Source organism: Uranotaenia lowii, chromosome 2 (assembly GCF_029784155.1).
Source record: "Uranotaenia lowii strain MFRU-FL chromosome 2, ASM2978415v1, whole genome shotgun sequence".
Lineage (NCBI taxonomy): Eukaryota > Metazoa > Arthropoda > Insecta > Diptera > Culicidae > Uranotaenia > Uranotaenia lowii.
The window spans coordinates 305,588,859-305,611,215 of record NC_073692.1 but is presented as its reverse complement, the minus strand read 5'-3'; the positions used below and the strand labels follow the sequence as shown (position 1 = coordinate 305,611,215).

Genomic DNA, 22,357 nt, shown 5'->3' with positions numbered 1-22,357 from the left:
ACATTTTAAAATTGATTGAAATGCATCTAAATTACTTGCAAAGAAATGCAACTGGTGTATTGTTGAGCTGGACGAATCTTGTGAGATTTCGATTCGCTTTCGGGAGGCCGAAAAGTACGGTTCGGGTTTTGTGTGCGCTACGTTCGCGTTTACTAATAGTATTATTTTATTGTTCGAGTACCATTCGAAGGTTTATTCTATTTGTTTTATAGTGTCGTTTGGTTTCATCAGCAAGTTACTGTTAGTTTTTATTTCATCAGACTCCCAAAAGCTAAGAAATTTTGAACAAAAAAGTTATAATTTTATGAAGAGGCTCTGCCGCCATTCAGCGATAACTTTTTATCTCATCCGTTATGTCAGACAGTTCGTCGGCGTCGTGAGTGTGTGGTTGCTTTGATTTTTGGATAATCTGAAAATTTCCGAAATTGGGGCGAACTGTTTGTGAAAATGTATGGCGTCTGGGTTAAGTGAAAAATCCCACACAAATCATCCAATATCCGGGTTAAGTGGTGAATTTGTTCCTGGAACAAAAAGTTTAAACGTGAAGTTGTGGAATATGGGCTTGGGTTTAGTGAGAATGTACTGAAAATCCCTAGGAGCGCGTAACAAATCATGCTTCAACATGAACTTGTTGGAACTTTATTGGTGCAAAAAACATCAAATGGTACAAAAGCAGAAAAATTCGGTGAGGATGTTCCATTTTTTATTTTTCTCTTATTATTTTATAATTTCTCTAATTCTGAATCTTTTCAAAAGCGAGCAATGGCACTATAACCATGGTCAATTACCTGAGATGAAGGTACAATGATCCAGAATTAAACAGTGTATAATGTTTAAAGAATTTTCTTTAATTATTGTATTGTTAAATTTTGGAATCTATGTAAAAAAAACCTCATTTCCATCCCTTGAAGGAAGGCCCAACACCAAGGAGCATAGAAATATCTTAGCATCTAGGCTCCCAACGAAGAAATATCAAATGAACATGGGAACGTATGGTACTGTTGTCCACGTTTCTTCTTCCCCTGGTTCCGGTCGTCTCTGCGTCCAATACTGCACAGTGGGCCCGGCCTTGATAAGATGAATAGTAAAAGTATTTTTACTATTCACCGGGATGCTGACAAGATCTGGCTGTGTACGTATCATAAGCATAAGGCATAAGCATATACAATCGAATCATGTTAGAAGAGTTGACGATCCTGAAGAAAATCCATGTTCTTAATGGAAAACAGAAACAGATTGAAAAGAAAATTCAAGAGTTAGATGATAAATCTTTTATGGGTTTAAAGTTATTTTCGTAAAACTAATGTTCATTGATAATTCATGTATTTTTATTTTTTGCTACAAAAACGAAATACCTTTAATGTGGCTCTTTCAAACACTAAAATTTTAGGTTTTTGGCTCTGTGCCGCCTCAGTCCCTTCGCCCTCGTTAGTTGTGGGGATTTCTGGGAAATGATCCGTTCTGGAGAAAAATGTTCTGGGATTTGGTAATTTCTAAAGAAAAATTTTCTGCGGAATGGTTTCTTCTGGGAAAAAAAAATGGGAAATTGTTTTTCTTATGATTGAAATTCTGGAGATTTCTCAGTCTGGGTAAACGTTTTCGGGGAAAAGGATTACAATTGTTTGAATAGAAATAATTTTATTCTCTCTATTCCAGTTGCTACGGTCTTGAGTAAAGTTGTAGTTAGATAATTTTCCATTAACATGAAAACTAAATTAAAAAAAAAAACAATTTCTCCAAAAGTAATTTTGCATTTTTTTTTTCTAAAAAAACTTAAAACCAAACCAAGACCTTCGATTTCTTCAGATTTTTTTTTAAATTAAGAATAAGGTACAATAACCTTATTCTTAATTTAAAAAAAAATCTGAAGAAATCGAAGGTCTATTTCAACCAAAAAGAAAGCGTCAAAATCCCAGAGGTTTTCAAATTCGTAAAACCAAATATGACACACACTAATCTAAAGTCCATCAAAGCTAAATTTTCAGCACAAAACTGTGCTAACTTCCAAGGCTACGACCATAGAACTTCTGTAACAACAAAGGTTTCACTTGTATGAAACACCCCGAATTTTATTTGAATTCAATTGATAAGCACAGTAACATGTCCAAAAAATTAACCTATTAAAAATGCTACTACCGGATACTTCTCATTAAATGTTTATCCAGTTACCAGTCCTTAATAAATATGATTCCTCGTTGATGTTTGGCAACAGAAATCTGGAAAGGAAATTCAATCAACTCACCGGCATAAAACAGGAAAAGGACAACTTTGAGCGATATCAGGTTCCGGTTGACCAGCGGCTTCTTGGCAGGTGGCGCTCCCATCGTGAACTAGTTTACACTTTGTCTTCTTCCGGGGTGCTTATTTTCTGTTCTGTTCTTGTCGTTTAATGTTCTACATATAGTTATCTACACCTTCACACCACAAGAAAAATGTTTTTCCACGCGCTCGTTATCGAATTAATGGCCCGGGGCCCAGCAGCAGCAGTAAACGAAATACTCCGGGCTACCGTTCCGTTGTCGATCCAGATCTTCACTAGCCTAGACGACACCTTCTTCTGATGGAGAGGAGTGGTTGAACCACTAACTGACTGACTGACTGACCGGGTTCAACAAATGTTTGGACAACCTCGTTCCATCACTTCCACATCCGACAGCTAACTTGGTTTCACCGTCTTAGCGTCTTCTGTTTTCGCAACCGTTCTACACTACTCACGAAAAGTGGTTTCCGCGACCGACCGGAAATCGAATGATGGTTCCAGTTTTCTTCTGGCGGGATGACGGAAGATGTTTGCTGCTTTGCGGGTTTATTCTTCGCCTAGCTATTTATCTTTTTAACTGCCGATTCGATCACTAGAAAACACTGCCGGTGCGGGTGGGAAATCTATGAAAAGTAAAAGGAAAGAGAGAGAGAGAAATAACTAATCAGTCGAAAGTCTGGCTGGTTGATGCGATGGTTTGGTTTTTAATCCGAACGAAGAAGCAATTTGTTTTGGGAATTTTAGAACATGTCAATTTGTGTAAAATATACAACCGTGAATAAATATAAATAGAGAATAAATATAAACAGTAAATTTCATCATTTCAAATGGCTCATGTACATTTTACTTGCCTGTCATTTAAGTTTCAAGTGACCGAATCATTGTTCACTAACTCATCAATTAAATTTTAAGTAATTGGCCCAAAAATCAGAAGAATTACTAGATTTTTGTAGAAACGAAAGAAAATAATTAGATCAAAGAATATATAGTCTCAAATAAAAATCAAATTAACTTGGGAACAAAGGAAAGTTTTATCGCATCGACAGAAAATGCTGAACATTCAAGGGATTTAAGATTTTGAATCAAAGCATTTCTGGTTTTGAATCAAAATACATTTTTTGATTTATAGGAAAAAAAGGAGAAAAGGTAAATGTAAGTAAGTAAGTGGTAAGTATTTTTTAGCTGTCCCAAAATCAAAAGAAAAAAATCCTTTTTTTTTGCGGCACTTTCCTTTGAAACTAATTTTTATTTTTCTATGTATTGGAATCATAGCAGAGTTGTGTTTGAGCTGGTATGTTCAGAAAAACAATAATTTATTAGTTTCAAAACAATTACATATATACTTTCAGAGCCCGAAAAAATATCCCGTGTATCGTCCACATAAGTGACCAAAGTAGGAATCGACAGAGCAATTATGAATAACCTTCATTAGCTTTGCTATGATGAAAAATGTTTGATGGAAGGTAAGTTGTGATGAATTTGGCATAACCAACATATTTTTATTTTCACTTTCCTTAACAATCGGGTTCTGGAAATGCTTCCCGATGATTCAATTTTTTTTAAATTTTGAATATATGTTGGTTATTTACAGAAAACAGCAACCAAAAGTTTATGTTATGTCTTGAATAAAATAAATCGTTTTGAATAAACAAAGTTGGTCGTAGATGAAAATCCCAAATTTCACTTAAATACCAGTTTTATTGAAGGATACAATCAACCTGAGCGCACATTTAAAATCTCTTCGTCGCTCGTCGCTTAATTTCAACACTTGACCAGTCACTTAGGAGGATTTCACTAGATGGTGGCCTATTGAAAACTCACATGAGTTCACCATCAATGGTCAAAATTCGTTCCAGAGTCACTTACATTCTAAGTGGAAATTATTTTCAGTCCAAAATAAAATTTATCAAAAATTAAATCTTAGGAAAAACTTCTTTTGAATTGCACTACAAAAATAATTCAATCAAATTTTCTGGAACTTGACCTTTAAATTAATTTTCCATGATCTGCAAATTGTTGCTCTGTTTTCATAAACTTTACATTGATTCTTTAATTATTTCGAAATGATTCCTGGATGGATTCCCTACCCATTTCCCATTCCTTTCGAGAAACAGAATTCCCATGTATATCCAATTCGGTGGTTTGAGAGCGTGTTTTTAGGCGCACTTTAAACGAGCAAAAACGTTCTAATCCATAGGTAGCTGTGTGTAGAGCAAAGGCGTTACAATTCATGGAGGCTTTTCATCAACATGCTCTTTAGCCTAAAATGTCAACACCTATAAAGCTTTCTTCTATTGGCGCACTAATGCCTGTCTATTCACCTTTCTTTCATACTCTATAAATAAAAATTTCTCTCTGGAATTTCATCCCGCCGAACATGCCATCTAAAATTTCGAATCATAACATATACGGCGATTCAAATCTTATACCAAAAAACCCATATTTCGTATTTGAATCCCTCCCCATGTCAAATTTGATTCTATTTGCTTGATTAGTACTTCTCCAGTTATACCAACAAAATTTTATTTGAGCCCCCTCCCCACATCCTATGTACTCCCTGGAAGAAGAGTGGTGTTTCAAATAATCATAGAACCATTTCTTGTATCCAAATGATTTCCCATGCCGTATGTGGCTCCACTTGTTAGATAAGTTCCTGGTTTATGCAAAACAATTGTATGGGAGCCTCCCTCTTCCCCAACTTTATCCTCAATTGAAGGATAAAGGAGTCTCAAATAAGCATATAACCATTCCTTGTATGCAAATGCCTTCTCATGCCAAATTTGGTTCCATTTCTTAGATAAGCTCTAAATTTATGCTAAAAATTGTAAAGAAGCCTTCTTTTCTTCTTTCTATCACCCCACTGGAAGGAGACATTAGTACAAAATATTCATTGAAACATTCCCCGTACTCAAATACCCTCCCAAGCCAAATTTGTTTCCATTTGCTGGATAAATTCTCGAGTAATGTAAAAAAATTGTAAGGGAGTATCTTCTACCCTTGACATTTTACCACTGGAAAAACAGAGGATTCCCAAAAGGAAATAGGCGTTGACCTGATGGCATCGCACGGGGTTTTTTTCGTCACAGTGAAAATGAACAATAATTTTATATTTTTTTTATGAATTATGTAAGAAATCTTTTAAAAATGTGTTAAACGCCTAGACGAATGTGTGTTGAATGACTTAAAACCAAAAGTCGATGGTCTTGTGGTTTTGGTTTATCTGCTGTCTTAAATTTTGTATAAGAGAATGTGTTGAAGAGTCTGTTTGTTACACTAAAGTAAGCTTCAGCCGGGCAAGAAGAAAATAATGTTTTCTGGGCCTAGAATTCGTATCCTATTAATTAGAAGTTCTGCATTTTGTTGGTCAAATTAATAAAATGCTATTGGGCGAAGAAATATGATTCGGTCAGGTGATTCGGTATGATTCGGCTGAAATAGTTCGGGCAGTGGTTTATTTTTGGAATTGTGTTTGGTGATGTTGTGGGAAAGTAAATTTGTCGGGAAGTTAACTAAGAAAAGAAACACTCAAATCCCGAAAAGTGATTCACAAGTACATGCTGGATTATTAAGCAACAGTGACTGGAAGGTGCAGAGATTCACCATTAGTACAACAGGACCATCAGATACAAATTAATCCATGCTGCTCTTTCACTCATCGCCTATCAATGGACTTTGGTGAGATTGTTTCATTTTATTTTAATCAATTTATTTCCCACTTAAAATCCCTTCCAAAACCTTTCTGAAACAGCTTTATGGGTCGTATGAGTTCTCTGCACCTAAAAAGTTATTTTTGCTGTTCCAGATAATCCCTTCTATGATTACATTGACTTGTCACGGTGTGCATCATGGTACCACACTGATCTTCAAGGGTAGCAATTGAAATGAATATTGAAACCAGATACTCATTTTGGCATCTTGCGTTGTCCTTGATTATCAGTTGTACCTCGTGTATCAGCCAATGTAAGATGTGTGTAATCACCCTATGCTACGCTATGCTATGCTAATTTAAAAGGAGCCCTCTCCCCCCCTTTCTATCTTCCGGAATGAGGAAGGAGAACCTAATATTCATCGAACCACACCCCTTCACGCCAAATTTTTTCCCATTTGCTCGAATAGTTCTCAAGTTATGCAATTAAAAAGGTATGGAAGCCCCCTCCTTTCTTCTTATATCTCCACTGAAAGAAGGGATGGCACATCATCATAGAACCATCCCTCGTATTCCATTAGCGTCATTAGTTCTCGAGTTGTGTGTAGTGAGTTGAGTGTAAAAAAATATAATGAAGCCCCCCTCCCCCCTTCCTATACCACCTTACTGGGGGAGGAGGGAGGGTACCAAATATTCAAAGAAAAATTCCTCGTACCATAAAACACTTCTATGCCAAAATTGGTTTAATTTGCTCAATCAGTTCTCAAGCTCAAAATTTGTCTTTTTTTGAGAGACCCTTTCACCCCTTCTAGTGAGAGGGAGGGGTCTCAAACCATAATTAGAACCTTCCAGGCCTCAAAAGCATCCACCTGCCAAGTTTCGAGTAAATCGGTTCAGTAGTTTCCGAGTCTATAGGGAACAGACAGACAGACAGAAATTAATTTTTGTGTACAGAGATATGGTCTTGAAATTTTCATGGGTTTATCACCCAACTATTCGAATGTTTGTAGATTTCGGTTATCGTTGTGTAAATTTGGGAATTCAACTCAAAATAACAAACATTCGAAGCTGCAGAAAAGCCGTTCTAAAGAAACTTCTCAAAAGATTTTTTTTGTGTGAAATTCAATCAGGAATCTAACTCTTTCACTAGTTTTCTCGAAATTTACCGTTATGGACTTTAAGTTTTGCATTTTTTTTATTACACAGTTCATAAAGAATTCTTAAAACTTGCTTACAACCCAAAAGTCTATGGCACAAAAGCGAAAATTTAAAGTGTTTTTAAAGTCTAAAATTTGGTGAAAATATGTACCTACCCTTTTTTTAAATAACAGTCATAATTTTCACATTTTCAAGTTTAAATGTCCTATGATTTATTCAAAAGAAATCTAAACCAAAGAAAATTTAACTGCAACTTTTGTATCTGATATTTAACCCTGCCTTTTTTCATTTTCTCCAAATAACTAAGAATGTTTCTTACAACATTTAGTTGTGGCAAGATTTTCACTTTTCAGTCTCGAATTTTTTTTCAGCGTGCTTTCAACTCATCTGTATTCATTCGAACCTTTTCATATTTATAAACATCTGTACTGAGGTTGTTAATATTTAATTTGAACTTTAATATAGTTTATCAAACTTAACAAGAAGCTACAAGTAGGGCAGAGTGGGGTATCGTGGGCCATGGGGAAACGTAGGCCACTTTTAATATCTCAGATGTGTGTTGAGAAAAAAATCTCAAACCAATTGTCATCGTCGTCGCTTTGCGTGGGTACATATTTCTATATGTTGTTGACTGGAATACGCATCATATGCATCTTTTATTTATCAAGCAAAAAAAAAGTTAGAAAAATATACTTACATAATTAAAAAACACCCGCTTATGGGGAACTTAAAGTGCATAACAAAAATATGCTCATACGCTTATGATCTTAGTTTTGTCATGATCTTTCACGTGGAAAAGGATTTTTTGATGAAACATCAATAAGTCACACAAACGCAACCAATTTGCAAATCATAGCTTGTGGGGAATCGTAGGCCACACATCTTGAACCACCTATATTTTTATGTTTTTGACACATTCAGAACTTAAAAGACGTTTTTCCTATCTGTAAAGTTTTCGTATGCCAAATAAAGAGTTATGAAAAATATTTTGTCCATCCTATAGAAGAAATTTTGCCAAAACGTTCGCGAGCCAGGTTTTGGAATCTATGCGACCATACACAGCTCTCTTTTTCATTTCATCATCTGAAATTGCTTTAAAATAACGAAATGAAATAGGAAATCACAGTTTTGGTTCAACTTATAAACTTCGCATGTTATTTGGTCAATTTGGATTTGGTGGCCCACGATTCCCCACCATTTTTCAAAATCCAAAAAATATTGCTTTTTTCAAACAGTCAGAATTTGGGGAAAATAACTTATTAAAAATTTAAAAAAAATATGATTTATTATACCTTGAAAATGTAGAAAACCATACCATTTTTTATTTTCATTTTATCTTTCATAATAAAGAAGTTATGAAACAACGAAAAAAAGTGGCCCATGACTCCCCACTCTCCCATACGTAAAGCATAGTTTTTTTTAGAAATGGGACACTTTCTTTTGTTAATAGCTCGTTTACTGGTAATCGGATATTCAAAACTTTGACAGCATTCTGCTGCCTGTGAAAAATACTATCAGACATGTTTTAGTCTAATTTTAAAATTCATGCGTTTTTGAGATATTTACAATGTAAGAGAAAAAGAAAAAAAAAATTTTGCACAGTTTCCTTCAAAATCCGTCTTTATCAAATTGATAGCTGTCAAAACTGGTGATTATTCAAAGAATTGCTGTGTGTGAGTGGTGGAAAAGTATGCCATCACTGTCAAAAATGTCCCCAAAGTTCAAATAAAGCATTGAAATGAAGCATTTGATCAGCAACTACGGTTAAGGGTCATCAGGGAAGTCAAGTCTCGTACTAGCATTGTTAGTTTTGAATAAGCGAAAAGCTAAGTGTAGGTCGCTGAAATGTCCAAAAAGTGTTCTCCGATAAGCTGAAATGTTGCCAAGTTATGAATCATTCAAACCTAACCTCAAACAACACTTCAAAACGTATACTTAGGTTTTCGCTGTTTCTAAAAGCCAAAAAAGAGTTATCTTGTATGTACCCTTCCCAACTTACGATCTATACTAACCGATTATACTTTAAGTTCAATCTCATGATGAATTACTTCGTTTCTGTCAGATATTGCCAGCAGAAATTTCACTAAAAACGCTTTAAAGTGGCTCAAAAATAGTCAAGTTTTATTAATTTCAAAACAGTTGTATCCACTGAATTTTCCAAAAATCAATAAAAAAAATTTTAAATTTTTTTCATGAATTATCATTCATTATTACCTTCATGTCCTTTATAGAAATTATTTAGATCAAATGAATGGTTTTTGAGATACACGCATACGTAACTGTCCCATTTATAAAAGAACTAAGCTTTAGTAAGAGAAATTATGCCAAAAACTTTAGTGTGCGGCCAAATACTTTGAAAATTTCTAAATAAATTTTCTGTGCTCATATTTGCAACATTCCTTATAGAGAAGTTGTACATAAGGGCCACAAAAACAAAATATTGTTTTTCAAATGCTCATTATTTTGAAAAATAAGGCAATCCTGGTTATCAATCCAAATTAAAACGTCAAATAAGTCTCATCGAATTTTAAGTTAATGTGTAAATTTACACACTATAAAGAAAATTTTAAAGATACCTGGAAATGATATTTTTTCATACTTTTCGAAGTTGGAGAATTTTGTTGCAAAATATGTCGAATAAATAACATTTTTGAATTGAAAGTTTACCGGTATTCCGTCACTTGTAAGAAATTATTCAAAAACCACATTTGGAAGAATTCAGGTTGGTGTTGTTTAATTTTTCTTGCTTAAACAGTAAGCAGCATCTAATCGATTTTGAATCTTTTTCGATTAATCGATTTAAATGAATTTCTATCCTTTAGATTCGATCAGAAAATGTTGAAAATGGATAAAAAATAAAACTATAGGCGTTGAAAAGAGCGAAAAAAGAAACTTTGCTTTGAACTTTGTTTGGGAAAAAGTTGTTTATTGAAAATATTTTCATACAGATTTATATTAGATTTTTAAAAAATATCTTTGCTTGAAACAGACAAGTCCCAACGATTTCCACGCCGACGTAATTTTGGCACAAAACCGTTGGAAACTTGGGAAATGGGTTAATGGTGGTGTCGTCTTATCCATCGCCATCATTCGTGGTCGTCTTTCTACTTACATATATCTATTTGGTTCTATAAATTTGGCGTGGGTTCTCCCGGCTAGATTTCCATCCGACCATCATATCGTTAGGCCGGGCGAAGGAAATGATGTGTTGATGTTGTTTTTTAATGGCGATGATGCTCGTGGGCCCACCCGACTGCGGAAATTCAGATGGGTCATCGTTTTCCGGCGTGACGAAAGAGATATGTTTAGAGATTTGTATGGTTTGCTTTTTTTTATTTACATTGTTTTCCTGAATTAATCGCTCAACTCCAGATAAAGAGAGTTTTATTCGGCATGTTGATAAATGGGCTGGGCATTGCATTCGCGATACGTAAGTCATTAAAAAAGATGGGAAAACTGACAATTGAAAGAAAGTAAAACAGAAAACAATTGTTCGGGGAATCGATTTTTCTTGTTTTGTTTGGCCAGAGGAAAGTGAACTAAGCAAAACAATGAGATGACACAATGCAAGCGGATGTAGGGGAAAGGTTTCCTTAATGGGCCTATCGGGTTAAATGACCCTACGGCTGTTTGATGAAATGGCTGACTAGACAGCTTATCTGACCAATGCATTTTGAGGGTGATACGCTTAGAACATAAGGCAAGAAAGAATTTTATGAATTTACAAACTCAGAAAATTTAAAAAAAATCATACAAGGTTTTGATTCATTTTGATGTAATATTTCGACTTTTAAAAATTATACGTAAAGAGCTTAAAACAAAAACTAGGATGGTTTTTGTTTCTTACTCAAATAAACTTAAGAAATTAAACATATTCTAGCTTTTGTGGAGGTTTAATAATGATTATATATTGGAATAATAGAGTGTTTTTGTATGCCCCCATCATGTTTGTAAAATGCCTCCATCCTAAAATAACAGGTTCAATAGAATAAATAAATGATTTTTATCATTGAACCTTCAAATCTAAGCTCTGAATAACATCTTAAGAGAGAATTGAATATCTAAAAACAGATTTGATAAAGTTTTTCTTATAGATTAACTGCCTCCATAGTATGGCAACCCTAACTTTTGTTTTATTCCATAAAATTATAATAAACATAGATTTTAATAAAACTTCAGCTTTGTCGTACGGAAATTATTACTTTTCAGCAGTTTCAATGAAATTATACGAAAATATTGCCCAAAAAACAGAAATTTTGTTCAAAACATAAATAGGCGCATTTAGCCAGCACGGTTTGAGGTTCGGCATTTTAGACAACACTTATAATAAAATCGTTTTCTTGGAAACAGAAGAAAATTTTAACATAGAAATGACTCCAATGTATAGAGAACAGATGCCTGCACACGTGTCTATAGTTTTTGTAAACATATTCGATGTGATATTTGATTAAATCAGTGTTCTGCTTAATAGGCGCATATAGCCCGCTCCTCCCCTATATCATAAAACTCAATTACGGAATTCAATAGATTGTCATTTCCGAGCATCCACACGGTTCGGATTTGCATTGGTACCTTAGCTAGATATTCATCATTTTCGTTTTTTTTCGTTCGATCCCATGCAATATTGCTGTTGAGTTTGATGGATAAATTATTGAGAATCTAAATATTTACACGACGACTGCTGCTTCCATATTGAAACATCACTCTCGTGTCTTTTAGCCAAACTGTTTTGCTACGTCATCATCCAATCTCTGCGATCCGCCCATTTTTAGTACCTAATAGTTTTTGGTGTTAAACCACCCATAAATAATAAAATAATGCATCTGAATAAATGTAGTAGAAATAACATCTGAACTTGTTATAAGCCTATTCTAGGTAACGTGAGTTGAACTAATAAAGTCATTTAAAGGTCACATTTTTTTCATTTCTCATTTCTCACTTCTCATTTCTCATTTCTCATTTCTCATTTCTCATTTCTCATTTCTCATATCTCATTTCTCATTTCTCATTTCTCATTTCTCATTTCTCATTTCTCATTTCTCATTTCTCATTTCTCATTTCTCATTTCTCATTTCTCATTTCTCATTTCTCATTTCTCATTTCTCATTTCTCATTTCTCATTTCTCATTTCTCATTTCTCATTTCTCATTTCTCATTTCTCATTTCTCATTTCTCATTTCTCATTTCTCATTTCTCATTTCTCATTTCTCATTTCTCATTTCTCATTTCTCATTTCTCATTTCTCATTTCTCATTTCTCATTTCTCATTTCTCATTTCTCATTTCTCATTTCTCATTTCTCATTTCTCATTTCTCATTTCTCATTTCTCATTTCTCATTTCTCATTTCTCATTTCTCATTTCTCATTTCTCATTTCTCATTTCTCATTTCTCATTTCTCATTTCTCATTTCTCATTTCTCATTTCTCATTTCTCATTTCTCATTTCTCATTTCTCATTTCTCATTTCTCATTTCTCATTTCTCATTTCTCATTTCTCATTTCTCATTTCTCATTTCTCATTTCTCATTTCTCATTTCTCATTTCTCATTTCTCATTTCTCATTTCTCATTTCTCATTTCTCATTTCTCATTTCTCATTTCTCATTTCTCATTTCTCATTTCTCATTTCTCATTTCTCATTTCTCATTTCTCATTTCTCATTTCTCATTTCTCATTTCTCATTTCTCATTTCTCATTTCTCATTTCTCATTTCTCATTTCTCTTTAGTCATTTCTGATTTCTCAATTGTTGTTTCTTATTTCTCATTTTTCTTTCCAGTTTTTAATTTTCAATTCCTAATTTATTTCCATTATGTTTTTGAATTTTCTCTTAAACGTCTTCTGATTTGGTAACCCTAACCATCTTCTTTGGGAAATCCGGTTAATTTGTCATTTTTTCTGTCTTTCGATGACCTTACCCTTCGTCTTCGATATCGAAATCCCAATCACAGTTCCGAAAACACTTCTGTCCATTGAAGTGAATCGGCAGTAGGGCACTCGCTGTTGAAGTCAACAAAAGTCAACCCCCTAATGTGTGGACAGAGTCATCTCGCTTGACATAACTTTTGGATTATGCAAATCCACGCGCGGTCAGTCGAACGACGAACTAGGCAGCAAACCAGTTGTTGTGGGGCTTGTCGACGGGCCTTCACTTTTTGAAGATCACGTGTAATGATGTGTCGGATCAGCTGAAGCTTCACGTATGAGAAGCAGAAGAGGGCTTTAAGAATAAATTTTCTGCGTGAGTGGATAAGTACGCGCGTGGGGAAACAGCAAATGGAACCGCATTTTAAAGACTGTGTTTGGAAATTAAGGTTTCGATGTTACCAGATAATCTTCAGGGGTTTTCTGGATCTAGAGAAATTACAAAAAATCAAAATTTTACTATTAGTTATCCAATTTTGAATTTGAACAAAAATTATAATTTATTTGGTACTAGCTGATCCCGTACGAACTTCGTTTCGCTTTAAATCATTGGTACGTCAAAATGAGTTATGAAAATGAATTCGAAACATTCTTTCGTCAATTTTGGGGAAAAAAAATCAACAGTGTTTAAATTTGCTACTATTACTATTACTTGAAATTCAAATTAAACGGTTGATTGGCTTTTTATTAAAATTTAAGTGAGAGTGTTTTCTTCTCGATCGGTTGCAAAATCTAGACATTATGGCAGAAACATGTACTATTTCTTTATGTGCACGACTCTTTTGCTTGACCTTCACACTTAAATTGGTATCAATTAACTGCCTCCAAAAAAGTTATTGCACAAAACACTGAACTTTCAATGAAACCCTCTTTTTCTGTCCCATGGCCCGAAATTCGATAATTGAAAACAACTTTACGTTCCTCAAAACTCCCTTGTGCCATTTTTTCTTTTCAAATTATGCGTAAATTAACGTCAGGAACTTGAAAACAGTGAACAGTGAATATAGACGCCCTTTTCGCCGACCCTTGACACGGAACATGCTACCTGGAGTCAATTGCTCATAGTTTATAACCCTCATCTGAACATTTTCATCTCAATCCGATGCATGATCACGACAATATCGCGAAAACAGTGAGCAACTGACATGGACGGCCTTTTTTTTACCACGATTCAAAACTTGACACCTGAAATCAATTATCTTTTCTGTCAAACTCCCATGTGTTAATTTTCATTACAATTCTATGCTCAATCAAGAGAATATCGTAAAATCACCCATGCCGACCCCTGAGTCAAGATTTGAAACCTGAAAGCAAAAGAGCGTCCCTCAAAACTCCTATGCGGAAATTTTCATCTCAATCCAATGTAGAATAACGTCAATATCGCAAAAACATTAATCAGTGAATATGGACGACCCCTTTGGCCGACCCCTGACCCTAAATTTGATAACTGTAATCGATTGTTCGTCCCTCAAAACACTCATGTGCTAATTTTCATCACAATACGAACTATAATAACGCCAATATCGCAAAAACATTAATCAGTGGATATGAACGACCCCTTTGGCCGACCCCTGACCCAAAATTTGAAAACTGTAATCGATTTCTAGTCTCTCAAAACACTCATGTGCAAATTTTCATCACAATCTGGTGTATAATAACGCCAATATCGCAAAAGCATTCATCAGTTGATATGGACGACCCCTTTGGCCGACCCCTGACCCTAAATTTGATAACTGCAATCGATTTCTTGTCTTTCAAAATACTCAAGTGCAAATTTTCAACATGATCCGACAAAAAATAACGTCAATATCGCGAAAACCATATTTGTGTTGTATGGACGACCCCCTTCAGAAGGGGTCATCCAAAAATCCGAAAACATTTTTCATCCTTCCTGGACCTAATGAGTATCCATGCCAAATTTCAGACCTCTAGCTCCTAAGACGGCTGAGTCTATAGAGGACAAACAAACAAACAAACAAACAAACAAACATACAGATAATTGCTTTTTATATATATAGATTTCATTATATTTATTCCGCTGTTTCTGTATGCTTTTAATGTTCGGTCAATTCTTCAGGAACGCCTGAAAAAAAGCCTATTGCTTTTCTATAAGCACTCAATTGTTTAAATTTTTGTTTGGAGGTTTCATAGGGACAAGCCGAAAAGTTAATTTAAACATCAAAACGATAGCTGTTTACATTAAGCTGTTGTGTTGGTCAGTGATACTTCTATTGAGACCGAATAACCATTTTATCACTTCAATTATAACACAATTGTCCAAATGAAACTCTTTGTTACAATGGAAATTTAAATTTTATAAACGCTAGATACCTTGGCCCTTATTCTGCGCCGCGCGTGAGGTGACGATAGTCGAGTCTCCCGAGTCCCTCGGTTCCAGGAGTTGCTTTAGGTGAGTAACGTCACTTCGGATGGACTTTGGGAATGAACCTCTATCACTTCACTTACTCGGACTATCGGAATAAGGTGGCTAAGGTCCTGTGACGGTGAGGTGACTCGACTATCGTCACCTCATGAGCGGCGCAGAATAAAGGCCCTTATCTCTTTGCTCCCATAATATTATTGCATCATCACCAAATTTAACTTCGGAAGTCCACACTTCCGACTTCCGACTAACTTCCGACAAAGGAAAATGATATACTATGTAGATTGTCGGAAGTATGTGATCTGCTGTCAGTTGCTGTTGGAAAATTGATGAAAAATCAAAATTCTGTAAGCGAAAGAACTATACTAAAAATTTGCGAACCATTCAACATTATTTATGATTTTGGTTTATAATTTAAAAAATAGTTGTGATATTTTATGAACAGCTGTTCAGAGAACGATCTATATTGAAAACATCAACTTGCCGAGTTTTAAAAAATCGTAAAAACAAATTTCAGATAGGGGAGATAAGGGCATAATGGCCACCTAAAGGAAAACGCTTATTTAACCATAGAAAACAGCTATAATGTGAATTACACCATTGTTTTGTGTTCGAATACTACAATACTCTATTCCCTAATTGGCTGAAATTTGAAAAACTAGATAAAAACGCTTAAAAAATCATTTTGAAAACTTTTACCAAAAGCTGAAAACCAGTCACTGTAGGGGCATAATGAGAATGTAACAATCAAAAAAATCGATCATAAATGGTAAAAGGAAAAAAAAATACCTCGAACAGAAATCGAACGCTAGTTTTTTGATTACCTCTCCGACACCTTACCAATAGGCCACATCGTTAGATGTAAACTAGTCGAGCTGTAGCACTATAATTCAGTTGACTATATCGTGTTGAATTCGCTGCTAGATTATACAGCAGAAAACGCTCATCGTGTCCCGAATAATAGTGCTCTGTTCACCCCGAGCCAACAAATTTAAGTAAAAACGTGTTTTAAAATAGATCAAAGTGAAAAATCAAAAATTTCATGACGGTGAAAATAGTGGAGTAGTGTACTTCATGTTGCAGTTCGTACATTATAGATCAAGGTGATTAGAAGATCATAAGAGCTTATTTCGTGGTGCTCAAAAATTGTAATATTTTCGTCCCTTCAGAACCTAGCTGGTTTTTTTGAGTATCTCTGTAAGGATAAGCATTCCTTTTTTTGTGGAAAATAGGCTATGATCATTAAGAATCCGGACAGTTACAAACGTGTGTATTTTAAAAACTGTTCATTTGATCGAAAAACTGTCTATGGAGTATGATATTTAATGTAAAAATACAAAAAAAAAAAATGTATTGTTGCTTACAAAAATAGTTTTACTTTATTATAAAATCCCTTTTCTAACTTTGTACACTTTTTTCAGTCATGTATTGATCTATTATTTTTACCACAGGAGCAAAACCTTTGCAAAATCATGATATTTTACACAAATTCACCTGGAAAACCTTTTCATGAGTAGGCATCTCGGAAAATTTGTTCTTTTAAATTCGGTTTTAAGATAAATTTCTTTGTTCATCGGAACACATCTGTTACATTGCGTAAAAATCGATTGCACAGATTGCGATCTATTAAACTGCTCACTACTGCATATTCACTTGATGTCTACGGATTTACTGCATAGTTAAGGGGTCTATTTTCAATTATTCTCAATAACCTTAGTCTTTTTACCCATATTTGAGATCAAAGGTCTCACTCCGATGCTTGGTTTGAACTTCGTGAGCATCCTAGAGTGGTTCTTTATACTTCTTAACCATTTGGGAAAAAAAAATCAGAAAAAATGAACAGTTCATGGGTTTTCAAGTCGACAATGAAGAATTTCCGAGGTGGTTCTCAAACATACGTTATCTTAAAAATCTGAAAAAATAGGCAAGATAGTCCTTTTCATAACAAACACAACGTTGCTAAAATTTTGCATATCCGAGCTCTAATAACGTAGCTATCACCATAATAAAGTGTCTGGATGCTAATTTATTTAAGAAAATACGTACTTTTGTAGAAAAGAGAAGTGCTTTTTATGCTCCAGGTGCTCGTTATGCCCTTATTTCCCCTACTATCAGAAACCAACCTTTTATTCATAGTTTTTATTCGATTAAAAAATTAGGCAAAAGAAATAGAAAAAAATATTTAAAAAATAGGTTTTTGCAGTTTTTTTTTATAAATAATTTTTCACAAATTTGTTATTATTTCATTCGTTTTAGTTAAAATAAAATTAAAAATCTAGAATAGGTTTGAAATTCAAAAAAAAAATCAATGACAATAAAAGATCAATAGCTTCACACCTCAGAATCTGATTATCATAATCTAATTTAAGAATTAGATTTATTTAGATATCGAAGAATCGAAACCAGAATTGATATCAATGATACGATATTTTCGAATCACGATTCAACAATTAACTTCAGAGGAAAAATAATATATCAGAATTTTACAATCAATTTTGAACTCATAGAAATTATTAGCTTAGACTTTTTATTAATGTAAGGTTTCACAAACGTGTAGTTGTAGAATGAGAAGCATTGATATTTTTATATGGAGAAGAGAGATTAGTTTTCTACATTTTCTTCACCAAAATTGAGTGTGATATTTTCATCTGTAAAATTACATTTAAAAATGTGAAATTTGTAAAAGAGTTCTTAGAATGACAATTTTCAAATATACGAATAACGAAAATACAAACATTTTTTCACAGTGAATATTTAGATTCACAGATTGTTTTATAAAAGGATTTATAAGTTGTTTAAACGGATATCGAAATAAGTAGTATGAGAAATTTGTCCAAAGCCCCCCCCCTCCATCTCCTTATCCCTATCTCCATCTGCATAACATTAATTTGAAATCTCTTTTTTATGATAAAAAAACGCATTTTTAAGAGAATTTTTTTTTTCAGTGGAATTTTTAGATTCAAAGGTAACATTTAAAAAATCTGATTTTCTATTGACCTTGAACATCAATCCAATACGAAGATTTCAATTTAGTATTTGTCAAAATCGATTGAAAATTGAAGAAATTATGGCTACTTTACCATAACAGTAATTTTTTTCATTTTTGAAAAATTTAACGAACCGCGGTGTATCTATCATAGTATAGGAAGAATTAAACAAAGTAAATCTCACTTGCTCCAAGTCAAAATTTATTGTTAGCTAACCAGAAGATCACATATCAAATTTTAGAACGATCTGACCATGGGGAGATGTTGCTTTAGTCTCAAACGTGAAATAGGTTTTAAGGTATTTTGCTCGGGAGGAACAAAAAATACTGGTTTTTCAAGATTAACTTTTTTCTTCAGGAACCGATCGTCTTTTATGAATTTTTTTTTAAATTAATTTAATATGTTCATTGACACGTGCGGCGAGATGAAATGCTAGGTAGAAGAATTTGTAAAGGCATGAAGAATAGGCGGATAGGCAAGCATCAGATGAGCTTCATAAGGATAAAGTTTGGATAGGTGTTGAAACTGAAAGTCTAGGGCATTTTTTATTGGAAAGCATGAAAGTGTGGTGGTACGCCTTTGCCGTACAATAGACTACTCTGTATAGGAAGCGTGATCGGCGATTAAAACTTATCATCATTTTTTTAAAATATGTTTTTATTAGTCTTTTATTCATTTTATTTAAGTTATATTATTAAAGTAAGTTAAGAGTTCAGATCAATTATAGTCAGTTCAACTCTTTGATTAAGTAAATTTTAAACATCATTTATTTGACATAAATTTGCTTAGATATAAATTTTTTGATATATAGAAGAATATCCTGTTTAGTATGAATAATTTCCTCAAGCCTAAATTGAGACAAATATTCCACTCGAAGGCTGCAACACGATTGAGTTGAACTTGATACAATAAAGTTATTGCGAGTTTTCGAGTGAAATATTTGTCTCAATTTAGGCTTTAAGTAAATTAAAAAGCAATCAGCCCGTGAAGTAAAAAGTTAATCAAGAAAAACCAGTATTTTTTGTTCCTCTCGAGCAAAATACCTCAAAATCCAATTCACGTTTGAAAAAGTTTTTTTTTTCCAAATTTTGTAAACTAGTGTTATTGCTTCATATGTGTAACAGAAATTTTGGTTACCCTACACAATCACACCGATTCAGTGGGGTAGTATGGTTCAGCCGAGACCCAACCGATGACGCGTGAACTAATCGCACTACTCACGTCTATTTCTACGAGCATTTCGGAAGGGCTCGTATATTATCGATAGAGTCCGTTGTTAAGAAGTTAATACGATAGGTCTCCAATTTTGTCTAAGCCCATTTTGGGGATCGAGCCCAAATGTATCTAGACATGATTAATGGGTAGCCACTGCTACAGCTCATTTGAATGAAACCCCAATCAATTATCATTTGACCATAAATGATCCTACCGATCAAAGTTATTGAGAGGGTTTATTGTTTCAAAAAGTTGTGATGGTGTGAATTTTTAATTTTGATTAAACTAACCGTAAAGGCTATCAGGTTAATTTTTTTTCTTACAAGAATATTATATATTCCTGATACAATATTGTACCGCGTAACATGATCTTATCCTTGAAAATGCCATCTCAGTAGTGTTTGGCAGCAGAAACGACAAGGAAAGAAGGGAGAAAAGAAAACTTTCAACGAACACACCCATTCGTGTCAATTTGCGTTCGAAAACGTGTTCAAATCTGAAAATAAAACCTAACCACTTGCTGTACTTAATGGTCTTCGATTCTACTTTGCCCTGAAGCTCAAGATGCAGTTCTGCGAATAATTTAAAAAATAAACGCGAGCCAATAAGTTTTTTTCAGCTTTTGGGAATTTGAAGATGGAAGGATGGGTAATGAGAAGGAAGGTTAGGAATGTTTGCTGGCGATGACATCATGCCGATTTATGATGAACACCGTCGTCGCCTTCGTCGGGTACATTTTATGATGTCGGCGTGCTGTTTTGCTCCAAAAAGCATAAAACCGTTAAAAAATAAACCACAAACTACCGCGCATATGGAATGGATGCACGAATGTGTTTTCTTTGAACATCCGGCGCAACATATCGAAGACACATGTGAGATATGGTAGCACCGACAAAAAAATTGTCCCTGTTATCTTAAACTGGAGATTAAAAAAAAACATGGCAAAACTGGAAGTTTATGTTAATTTGAAACAGAAAATGAGAAACCGATCAGGATTTTGAAAGAAGCTTACCACAAAAAAAAACAACAAATTAATTTGGTTTTGGCTAAAAATATCTTTCACTGAGAAAAAAAAACTTCAGCACACACATTTTTCGCATATTAATTTTAGCGAGATGTTTTTTTTGTGTTCTACTAGCCTTAAGGTGTCAGTTTTTCTGCAATGTTGATGATTTGTTTTGCTACGATTTCTCGAATGAGAAACTGGGCCACTCGTATTTTTGTAAATTGTTTTTTTTAAATTTAGCTAGAAATATTGAAAAGAAAAATCAAAAATCGGTAGCATTTGTTTAAAAAAAAAAAAAAAAACAGCAAAAAATCGCTTCAATTAGAGAATACCAATGAGCGGCGATTGATCCGCGATTACCTTCAGTCGACCTTATTTGCAAATAAACTTTCCTCGAGGACAACGTTCATCTTTCACTTGAATCGCTTGACGAGTGTGAACTGAATGACTAATAAATACCTAAGCCGAATGAATGGTCTGGTCATTCAAAGTGCGCGGATCGGAGAGCGATTAAACGTCTTTGATCGGGCGAGTAAAAATATAACACTCACGACACGAACTAACCAACTAGCTACCGAGTTCTGTCCGTTGTTATGAATGGAACAGCTGACTTTAGATGGTCCCATTACGGTGAGATGGTGTGGCGTAAAGAAACAAAATAATCTTAGCCGATTTGATCGGTTACATCAAATACGCATATAAACAAACCAGGACCGAGAAAGTCGCTTGATCTGATGCGAAACCAATTCGCATTCCCTATAACGCCGCGTCGCCGTGCTTATTTATAATCGGAAACAGTCCGTGCCCTATTCGGGGCAAAAAGATCAACGGAGATAAGCGCGACCGATTCGGAGAATGTGCCTCCGGCTCATCATATGACTGACAGCAGCTTGTCATCGATCATAATGAGGTAAATTGGGGTAATAGTCTGCCTTTCACAATTATAAGCAGAATTTTTATTTGAATTTTTCAGCAGAATTTTTAAATACCTTGAAAATACTGTTTGCATGTAAGATTAGTTAAATTAAAAATTGGAATGTAAATTAAGTTCCATTTCCAAAATGCTAGCCATCATATCCTCGCAAAAATATACGCCTAAAAATTGTTAAGTTAATCTTTTCGGGTAAACATCAAATTTCATTGAGATCGTATATGTGTTTGTGTTCGTTTAAAAAAAACGAGGATTTTCATATCTCAATTAACCGTAGCAAACGTCTAAATCTTCTAATTAAATCTACAGAAACTTGCTGATGCTGATTCACAACCTTGCTGATGAACTCTTCATACTTTATCCAAAGGTTCCATCCGCTGATGGATCCACGCTTCCTCCAGGTACTGCATACAAGGGATGTTGTCCTAAGTTTCGGTCAATGACAAACTGACCGTCTGCTGACGTTTCGTGGACCACGAAATTAAATTCCCATAGGTCATGTATACGTGAACCGATACAGATCTTTGGTAATCGGAACCATTGGTAAAATTAGCAGCTGAACACACTTAAGGCTTTGCCAATGCCTATCCGCCGGGCTGGCCTACTACTACCGTCGAATGCAAGCTTGTGCAATGTGCATGCTATCCGCAGCACAGCTACCAAGCTCGAGAATAACCCCGACTTGCAGCTTAATGGCTTTTCGTTCCGCTACCTCAACACTTCGAGCGCCCCGAGAAGCCGAAGAGCAACGTTCAACAGCATGAGTCCGATCTGGCTCTGATCCGTTGCTGAAATTCCTGGCAACTAACCGTCGCCCAAAACATCTTCTCCAAAGACACAGAAAAATC

At 34.5% G+C, this 22,357-nt stretch overlaps 1 protein-coding gene across 4 annotated transcripts in view; it reads right to left on the bottom strand.

The window, feature by feature from the left end:
• Positions 1-22,357, bottom strand: part of LOC129745644 (uncharacterized) — a 190,375-nt gene that overhangs the window by 18,357 nt on the left and 149,661 nt on the right. For 3 of the 4 annotated variants that reach the window (XM_055738861.1, XM_055738860.1, XM_055738862.1), the window contains one exon: positions 2,243-2,883. In XM_055738861.1, the coding sequence (XP_055594836.1) occupies positions 2,243-2,324 (82 nt within the window). In that variant the 5' untranslated portion in view covers positions 2,325-2,883. Of the gene's footprint in view, positions 1-2,242; positions 2,884-20,938; positions 20,962-22,357 lie in introns of those variants that run through there. The other variant, XM_055738864.1, reaches the window with a different exon arrangement.